General features: G+C 41.9%; 1 protein-coding gene across 1 annotated transcript in view; it reads right to left on the bottom strand.

The window, feature by feature from the left end:
- The window catches only part of UBE3C (ubiquitin protein ligase E3C), a 112,891-nt gene that overhangs the window by 46,390 nt on the left and 55,759 nt on the right, over positions 1-10,742 (bottom strand). The window contains exons 12-14 of the mRNA XM_014535567.1: positions 10,072-10,158; positions 7,979-8,136; positions 7,601-7,833 (exon numbers count right to left, since the gene is read on the bottom strand). Coding sequence (XP_014391053.1) covers positions 7,601-7,833; positions 7,979-8,136; positions 10,072-10,158 — 478 coding nt within the window. The remainder of the gene's footprint in view (positions 1-7,600; positions 7,834-7,978; positions 8,137-10,071; positions 10,159-10,742) is intronic.

Raw genomic sequence — 10,742 nt, 5'->3', positions numbered from 1 at the left:
ACCTTAATAAAGAATTAAAAAAAAAAAAAAAAGAAAGAAAACCTAATAGCAGCTGAACCCTTTTCTACTCAAAGACTATACCTTGATTTTATTTTTAGGCCTTGGCTCAATTAACATTTTTCCCCCAAAGAACAGAAATCATGTTAAAAAAAACTGCAAACCATTCTGTTCTAAACTCAGAAGGACTTTGTAACAACTCAATTTCAAACCTAAAATAATCCTTTACCCAAAATAGTGAACTTTCACCCTAGTTTTCAAAATCCTCAATCTATAATAAAGTGGTAATAAGTCATTTTGAGGCATAAAAAAATTCACTATGAAATTTCCATTTAATGCTTAAACAAAATAAGTAGGGCCAAGGGGAAAATACAGTATTATTAAAGTCAGCGATTCCTAGGTTCAAAAGATAAGCCTGTCATACGAAAATTATTGAATTCTCAATAGGTGCTATAAAATAATGAGATTATCTGATACTGTACACAATACCTTATATCTACAAAATGGAAAGCTTTATTAACAGAGATTCCAGAGCTTAATTAAATACTTAAAGGAAAACACATATGCTACCATAATACTCATATCCAGGAAATGTTTACATAAGAATTATGGGTTTTAAACAGGTACATGGCTTATTTTTAACTTAGAAAAGTTGTAAAATTGTCAATCTTTAAGAAAGGATATATTAAGGGCTCAATAGGTGACCTTCAAAGTTTACTTGGGAATATAGAAATAAGTAATAAAATAAATTATGCAAACATTTATTACATCCATCTGCACAAATTATAAATTCAATGATGCATTAGGACTGTATTCAGTACAATCAAAACATTATCAGTTACTCTCTCTGATACTAATGCCCATGCTCATAAGTGAAATGTGTTGTAAAATCAGGCCCAGCAGGCTGGATAGAGACTGTCATGCACTCGTAGGATGAATAAGCAGTCCTTAATTAGCCCATCAGGTTAAGTGCAAGCATTAATGGGCCTTTCCTAAAGTCTAGCTTGACATCTTTCTCCAAACATGGCCAAGAAGAAAATTCCATTAGCAATATTAATACAAGCTTAGTTGATCATTTTCATTCAATTAACTTCTTTCAATTAAATAGATAGCTTGACAAAAGCAGTGATAAAAGACCTAAAGGGACAGCTGATGACTCGAATTGAGCATTAGTGCGCGAGAGGTCGCCAGTATTAAACGGACTGTAAATCTAGCATTCAATTTGGAAAATGCATTTCTTCTGCTCTCACTCCTTTAATGAGCAATTTTAGCTGACTAGATGTGTTTGCTGCAGAAATTTCATGGGAAGTCAAGCACCCTTTTGCTTTTCTTTTTTTCTACCCCAATAATTACAGTCTCTCTCAGTGGTGGCAGTTTCCTGCCAACATTCCAGCCAGGGAATCTCCTAACTGCTCTTTCTGCGTGGTTAAATACGGAGATGGTTTAAAATAATTTATATTCAACTTCCATTAAATTGACGACCTTGCCCTAGCTGGTTTGGCTCGGTGGATAGAGCGCCAGCCTGCGGACTGAAAGGTCCCGGGTTCGATTCCGGTCAAGGGCATGTACCTTGGTTGCAAGCACATCCCCAGTGCGGGGGAAGGGGGGGGGGTGTGCAGGAGGCAGCTGATCGATGTTTCTCTCTCATCGATGTTTCTAACTCTCTCTCTCCCTTCCTCTCTGTAAAAAATTAATAAAATATATTTAAAAAAAAATAAATTGACAACCTTATTCCACTAATGTTATTTCTTAAAAGATTAAGAAAATAAAAATCTGTAAGAGATCTTTTAGTGAAAAATAAAAATGAAAACATTACAAATTTTATTTGTATTTTACCTTGTCATCAAAAGTACTTAGTGCAATTTTTAACAGATGCATTTAACAATGTAAAAATGAGGTTTTAAAAGAAGGCAAATGTCAAGGGCCGGGGTAGAAAAGGGTAGAGAGAGCCAAATATATGGTGATGGAAGATGATTTGACTTTGGGTGGTGAGCACACAATGCAATATGCTGATCATGTATTACAGAAACGTACACTTGAGCCCTGGCTGGTGTTCTCAGTGGTTAGTGTCGGCCTGTGCAGTGAAGGGTTGAGGGTTCAATTCCTAGTCAAAGGCACATACCTGGGTTGCAGGTTCAATCCCTGGCCCCAGTCAGGACACATGCCAAAGCAACCAATCAATGTGTCTCTCTCGCATCAATATTTCTCTCTCCCTCTCTTCTTGCGCTAAAAGGCAATGGAGTGACATCAGAGGAATGGTGCTGTGACAGCACACCTTGTCCTTTCCCCTTGAAATTTCATCAGCTTAACCAACTATAATTCAACAAAGAAATCCCTGCTCAACACAGATGCACACCTGAGAGACCCACGCACTGAAACATCTAAAGGTGGGCAACCAGTAATAAATGGGGAGATGAGAAGGGAGGAAACGCAGATGGCCTGCAGATGCAGCCCTGCAACCAGGAGCTCAAAGCTCGGCCGGGAAAGAGGAGAAAGCCTGTGGCAGCAGGCACTTCCTGTGGCCAGGAGAAACAGAGAGCTGCAGGAAGCGGGAGCAGGTGGGGGTGGGGGTGGTGGTGTGTGCGTAGCTCCACAGGGCAAAGCGGCGAGGGAGCAAACAGTATCTGAGTCAGCAGAAGCCTGACAGAGCAGGGGGTTCTGCTGTGCAGTTCTCCACTGTTAGGCTGGAAGTGGTGTTTCAGACAAAGAAATGGAACCACAGAGCCCTGCCGCCACTTGGACTCCCAAAACTCGCCTCCTGTTGCCCTTGGAGTCGGGTCCAGGGGCATATTATTTGTAAACCAACAGCTGTTGCAGTAGAACCACTATTTTCCTCTGTGACTGATCCCTAGGAGGTGTGCTTGAGGCAGTACCCCATGGAGATCAGGGGTCACCATTATGATGAGGGCAAAACAAACGCTATCCCCAAGCAGTGTTGGCTATACTCTCTCAAGGAAACTGTGGAAGTCTAGAATGGGAGATCACAGAGGTAAAAAAATCTTGCAATTCACCATCTATTGGAACATAGCAGAAAGACCCTATTCAGAGAAAGCTGCTATATAGAAGGCCATTAATATAGACAGGTATTCATGCCTAGGGAAAGGAGAACAGCAAATACCATGAATAACCACAGTAATGAGGATGAGCAGAAAGAAAATGAAAAATCCCCAGAAAGCAAGCTGGAACACATGGAAATATGTGATATAAATGACAGATTTCAAGATTGCAGTTCTGAAAATACTCAACAACATGAGAAAATACAGACAAGCAATTCAGCACACTCAGAAAACAAATCAATGAACAAAACAGGTACTTTACGAAAGAGATTGAAACTTTAAAAAAGAACCAATTAGAAATCCTGGAAATGAAGCATGCAATTAAGATTAATAGTGAACTACTGAACATAGAAAACAGAGCCAACCAGATGGAGGAAAGAATTAGTGATATTGAAAATAGGAATCAAGAAATGACGCAGAGGGAAAAAGAGAGAGACCTGAGCATAAAGAAAAATGAAAGAGCTCTACAAGAACTATCTGACTCCATCTGGAGCTGGAGAGCATTGTGCTAAGTGAAATAAGCCAGTCAATGAAGGAAAAATACCACATGATCTCACTCATTCATGGATAATAGAGACCATTATAAACTTTTGAACAATAATAGATACAGAGGCAGAGCTGCCTCACACAGATTGTCAAACTGCAGCGGGAAGGCCGGGGAGGGTTGGGGGGAAGGAGGAAGGCTATGAGTCTTATGCTACATTAAAGAATTGTTCCTTTATATCAGAGGGAATCCTGAGAATATTTTACCTTAGGGAGCACTTTGGTCACACTTGTGATTTAAATAAATATAATTTGTGTTCCCTCATCTTTACAATTGGGCATATTATTTATATTACCCTCATTATTAAGAGTTGTTAAGAATATTAAATGAATTAATAAACTTGGTGCCTGACAATAAGAAGTATTCAATAAATGGAAGCTGTTACTGTCATTAATGAAGTGGTTTGGGCATTGGATTTGGGCAAGAGTCCTACTTCTGTGGATGTTAATGGTTGTTACATTAAAAGGGGGGTCAGGTATATACATTTGGGAAAATAGTGAATTAAATGAAGTTTCACTATAGATTTCTAAGGAAAGAAGTATGGTTAAAGTAGTGAATAATATATACAGTAAATTTACCCTTTAAATATGGAGGAGAAATAAAGATGTTCCCAAATATACAGAAGCTGAGAAGTTTATTACCAAAAAACTTCCATTTCAGGAAATACTCAAGGGAGTTATTTTACCTGAAACAGAGAATGTAAGGTCACAACACTATGAGTAAGATCACCAAAAAACTTACAGCATGAACAGGGATTATTTGTGACAACAAAAACATAAAAAGAAGGGGGGGGTAAAAGTCTGAACTGGCAAAGGAGAATGAAGATCAGATGCACTCAAAAGAAAAACAACTATGGTATGTATGCAACTTTATTTTTTATAAACCTAATGATAACCACACACAAAAATCCCCAAACCAGGACATAAAGCTTTAAAAAAAAGAGGAAAAAAGTATGAAATACCACCAAACAAAAACAACAGACAGAAACACAAAGGAAAAGAACCAATGGAGGCACAGAGCTATCCTCAAACATCAATTACCCTATATGTAAGTGGTCTGAATTCACCAATTAAGAGGCACAGAGCGAGTGCACTTCTCTTTTCCATAAAAGACTGAAGACTGAGCTAAAACACTGAAGATGTCTCACTGGAGCAGAGCAGACTGGCACAGAATGGAGAGCAAAGCACAGCGATGCAGACCAGTGCAGAGCAAAGCAGACATTGAGGAGCAGAGCTGTCTACTGGGGAAGGGTCCGGCCCAGGGCTGCCAGACATAATCAATCCCAGTATCTTTCTAAATCTCTCTCTTCTCTTGGCTTCTATGCCTACTTTCCCCCAAACCACACTCCATGTTTTTCTTCTTACCTCCCTGGCAGCTCACACTCAGTCTCCTGTGAAAGGCTGCCTCCTCTTCGCCCCACCCCACTGATAAATGTTGTCATGTCCTTGGCCTCCATTCCAGACTCTACGTTTTTGCCATCTACACCCTCCCCCAAAGGGACGTCATCCCTTCCCATGGCTTTAAACATCACAACATGCTCAGGACTCCTAAATTCTTATCTCCAGCCCAGACCTCCCCTTCACCCCTGGACTTCCAGACACAGCCATCCAACGGTAACCAGACTTTTCCAAGTGGGTGCATCATAGACATCTCAAGTTGGACACATCCAAAAGAAGACTTTTTGTCTTTCCACACCAAATGTGTTCCCCTCCTGTCTCCTCATCAGTATATGTTACCACTATACCCCCAGTTGCTCAAGACCCAAACCTAGGGGTTATCTTAGATTCCCCCCTTTCTAGCACCTCTCCACTTCCAGCCTCTCAGCAAGTCTTCTTGGCCGTATCGTCTCAGTGGACTCTGTATCTGTCCACTTATCACCCCTTCACTGCACCACCCTAGTCATTCTCTTTTCTTCTTCAGACTATGGGAAGAGCCTCCAAATTGGTATCTCTATTTCTAGACTTGCCGCCCCCCTCCCCTCCCCTTTTCTTTGAGAACTCTTTTAAGGCCATAAATAGAGTATTCACTTCTCTGCTTAGAACCAATACTGGCAAAAAAAGAGGCACCGAGTAGCAGAGTAGATTAAAAAAACAAAACCCAACCATATGCTGCCTACAAGAAACACATTTAAGTTGCTAAGAAAAAGGTATTTGCAAAGTAAAAGGGTGGAAAATGATTCTCCAAGCAAATAACATCCACAGAAAAGCACATGTAGCCCCACCTGTATCTGACAAAATGGATTTCAAGATAACAAAGGTAAGAGACAAAGATGGAACTTTATAATGATAAAGGGAACACTGCATCAAGAAAACATAACACTTCTTAATATATATGCAGCCAACCAGGGAGCACCAACATATATAAAACAACTACTCACAAAGCTAAAGGGAGAAACGGATCAAAACACAATCATAGTTGGAGACCTTAATACTCCATTGACAGCTCTAGACAGATCAACCAAACAGAAAGTCAATAAAGAAATATCGGCCTTAAATGAAACACTAGACCAAATGAACATAATTGTCATTTACAGAACCTTTCATTCCAGAACATCAGATTATACATTCTTCACCAGTGCACATGGAACATTCTTAAGGATAGACCATATGTTGGGTCACAAAACTAGCATCAACAAATTCAAGAAGATTGAAATGATACCATGCATATTCTCTGACCACAATGCCTTGAAACTAGGAATCAACTGCCAAAAGGAAGTAAAGAAACCCACACATACGCGGAGATTAAACAACATACTACTAAGAATGACTGGGTTAAAGAATAAATAAAAGATGAGATCAAAAGATATATAAGTGAGAATGACAATATGACATATCAGAACTTCTGGGATGCAGTGAAAGAAGTAATAAGAGGGTCATTACAGGCCTATGTCAAGAAACAAGAGAAATCCCAAGTAAATAACCTAACATCACATCTTAAAGAACTAGAAAAAGGAGAACAAAAGCAACCCAAAGTCAGCAGGAGAAAGGAAATAATAAAAATTAGAGCAGAACTGAATGAAACAGAGGACAAAAAGACTTTACAAAAAAATTAATAAAACAGCCCTAACTGGTTTGGCTCAGTGGATAGAACCATCTACTGGCAAAAAAAAAAAAAGAGGCAAGAGGCAGGCGATCAATCTCTCTCTCCTTAAGGGTGGAAAATGATTCTCCAAGCAAATTGTGGTCAGAGAATATGCATGGTATCATTTCAATCTTCTTGAATTTGTTGATGCTAGTTTTGTGACCCAACATATGGTCTATCCTTAAGAATGTTCCATGTGCACTGGTGAAGAATGTATAATCTGATGTTCTGGAATGAAAGGTTCTGTAAACCTTTTCTATCTCTCTCTCCCTCTCGGAAATCAATAAAAATATATTTTAAGTAAAAGAACCCCCCACCAGAAACCTATGTTCATGTTGACCAATGTCAACCCAATAAATTTAATAAAAAATAAATAGATAAATTTTTTAAAAAATCAATGGAAAAAATATCTTCAGGTGAGGATGAACAAAAAACCAAACAAGCAATAAGAAATGTACACTTGAAACCTATATAATCTTATTAACCAATGTCACCCCAACAAATTTAATTTAAAAAAAAAAAGAGACCTAACTGGTTTTGCATGTCGGCCTACAGACTGAAGAGTTGTGGGTTCAATTCCAGTCAAGAGCACGTACTCAGCTGCAGGCGCAATCCCTGGCCGGGGTCGAGATGTGTGCGGGAGGCAACCAATCAATGTGTCTCCCTCATATCAACGTTTCTCTCTCTGTCCCTCCCCTTCCCTTCCACTCTCTTTAAAAATCAATGGAAAAAATATCCTTGGGTGAGGATTAGCAAAAAAAAAAAATAAAAATAAAACATCTAAAAAAACAAAACAAACCCCCCCCCCCCCCTCCAAAACCAACAACAACAAAAGGCAAACAAAATGACTTAATTTAAAGTTTGGGACTGCGAATCCCACCTACTGACGCGGGAAGGAGAGCACCCCTGTGCTGCATCTGACCTTGAACAGCTGGATCCACCGCTTCTGCTCCATCTGGATGCACTGCTGCATCTCGGCGCTCGTGGTCACCCCGATGCTCTGAAACGCAGTGACGTACTCCTCCCGGACCTCGGGCTTGGTCTCCGGGTAAGCTAGCTTGATGATCCCAAGGCAGGCATCGCGGAGGCAGCGGGACAGCACCACCAGCTCTTCCAGAGTGAAAGGCATCAGGGATGATTGTCTCTGACCTGTGGCTGGAAAACAAGCCAACTCCCATCACAATTTTAGGAAAGTTCTCACACACCGACAGACTTAGAAGAATGAAGGCTTCCCTGTCCTCCATGGGCTTAGAGAGGTGAGGCCAAGGGGCCAGCAACAATTGGATTCCTCAGGTCTCACCTTCTATGGGGTCCCCGAAGAATTCATTATCATGTATGGAGATCAGAGAGTGACTAAACAAGGAGCTGAACAGGTAGAAGAGCGGGATGATGCGGCTGGAATCTTCAAAGGACATGGGAGAGCCCCTTGATATCACCTGAAGCAGTGGCACCATCGACCTAAGTGGGGAGGAGAGAAGACACGACACCAGACAAACACAATCAGGGAACTTCACATTCATGGGAGCAACGAATCTACCTCAAGGAAAGGTGAAGTCCTTCTAACAATGTAGGCTAATAAACAACAGACTAAAACCCAGGAACCAACCGGCCACTCTTTACTCATGGGGCCCAAGGACAGCCCTCGGAGGAGAGCGGCAGTATGCCAGGCCACTGTTACTGATGCACACTTTACTGTTATGTTGAAATGCCCCTCCCCCTCTATTTCACACATTCAACAAAGCAGACCATCTGGTGCCATGAAAAATTTATCCAGCTACTTAACATTCAGGAACATTCACACAGGTGTATACTGAACCCCGTCAGAAACTGCAGGAAGAAAGTCTCCCCTTCTCAACCCTGGGCCCTGTCACCTAGCTCTGTTACTGCTTCTGCTTTTACGAGCAGTCACTGACCACACAGAGCAGTCTAAGGTGAGGGGGTCCTGAGAGAGGTTTGGAGTCTCCTCACCTGTCAAGGGCTGTAATGCATTACACATACTTCACCCCCTCCAATCTGTTCCCTTTCTCTCATGGTTGAATGAGGTCCCATGGTCCCCTACAGCAGGTCCAAGCAATCCTGGGCAATCGATGCTGTGGGCACCTTGAGTATCTATTTCCACAAAGCCACACGAGGAGAGATGTGGCCTGCTCTGTACAGATGACTTGGACACATGGCTCCTCTCACTCAAGGCTGACTGTCCCTGACACGAAGGCACTAAAACAGGACCCTCCTTTCTCTGCAAACCACATTAAAAAGCTCGAGGTCAGGATCCTCAACACGAGACGCCTAGCCCATCTAATACATCACACCTAACCACACTGCCGATGAAGGCACACTCAAATGCTGGACACGCCACCCTCAGCCCCGAAACATTCCTTCTTTCAACTTCTTACCCTCACCTCCAAAGAAGCAAAACAAGAAAATAAAATAAAACAAAAAGAAACACTCTTCTTTACAGCCTGGCCCTAAACCTGGGCCTTCCTCTCATTCTTGTGGGCTGGCTCCCAGCTGGGCCCTGGACGAGGCTGTATCTCCAGGGCATGAGCCTCACGTGCAGGTGCATCCTGAGTTCTGTCCCCAGTAAACTGAGTTACACATGCCACCTTTCTGCATGACAGTGTGGAGGGACCAACTTAGACCTCTGACAGAGGGGACGTTCCTTATGGGAATAGCCTAAGACAGTTTGCATGAACATTCATTTCTCTACCTGTTACTCATTCAGTTTCAATATGTAAAGATTCTTGCCTTCAAGTGACATAATGATTCAGATAAGAAAAATTAAATTATTTCAACATAAAGTTTTAAAAACCAACTTCTACAATATTTGATATCTTTTAATATTTGTAATGGTACTAAATTTGCTTCAGTTCGGCCAGTGTGGCTCATTGGTTAAGCATTGAATTATGAACCAGGAGGTCACAGTTCAATTCCCGGTCAGGGCACATGCCCGGGGTCGCGTGCTCAATCCCTAGTGAGGGGTGGCAGGAGGCAGCCAATCAACGATTCTCTCTCATCATTGACGTTTCTATCTCCCTTTCCCTTCCTCTCTGAAATCAATAAAAATGTTCAAAAAATTTGCTTCAAATCTGTATTTTCAATCTCAAAAGCACAGGCAAGTCATATGGAACAAAGAAATGTCAAGTCTCTGTTTTCCAAAAATGACTAAGAGTTTTAAGAGAAATTTACCCTCAGATAAAGCCATACTCCTAATAATACAGATGAACTGCTGTAAAATTGGCACTGGTTACTTCTTTTTATGAAATTGAGACCATCTAGAAGTTATCTTCTAATATGAAATAAGCTAGATATAAGCAGTACTTAAAATACTATACAGTATTTTTTTATTATTTGCTACTTCCTTAAGCTCAATTTCTATGTCTGTGGAATACATACCCTGTGATCATCTGCGTTGTCATTGAGGATATGAGAACCCAAAGGTGCCTCAGAAACCTGGCATTAAAGGCTAAGCTGTAGAGAAGCCTAAAAAGGAATGGGGGAAATAAGAGTCAGTAAATACTTGCTCAATATGTTTCTTCCAAAAAGCAGTGAGCTGAGGAAACTGTACAATTTGGAATCTGTCTGTATTAACCCCTCAAATGCATGCGCCCCACGCCAGGCTGCAGGGACCCTGCCCACTGCTCCTGAGCGAAAACCCCGAACTGCCAGAGATCCCACCATAAGACAGCTGAGTTTGCTCCCTCTGAGGAGATGTTGCAGGATGTGAATATACTAGAATAGTATGCATTATACTAGAGGCCCGGTGCACGAATTCATGCATGGGTGGGGTTCCTCGGCCTGTCCAGCAATTGGGGTGATTGAGGGCATCTCACCCAGCCCTGATTGGCTGGCCTGGGGGAGGGACCACGGGAGGTTGGCTGTGGGAGTGCACTGACCACCAGGGGGCAGCTCCTGCGTTGAGCGTCTGCCCCCTGGTGGTCAGTGTGTGTCATAGCAACCAGTCGACCAGTCATTAACGGTTGCTTAGGCCTTTATATATTCACTAGAGGCCCGGTGCACGGAATTTGTGCAGGGGGGCGTTGGGGGGGGGGGGGGGGGAAGGGGGG

This window comes from Myotis brandtii, unplaced genomic scaffold (assembly GCF_000412655.1).
Source record: "Myotis brandtii unplaced genomic scaffold, ASM41265v1 scaffold145, whole genome shotgun sequence".
Lineage (NCBI taxonomy): Eukaryota > Metazoa > Chordata > Mammalia > Chiroptera > Vespertilionidae > Myotis > Myotis brandtii.
Note: the sequence above shows the minus strand (reverse complement) of the source record. Positions and strands in the feature narration are given on the sequence as shown.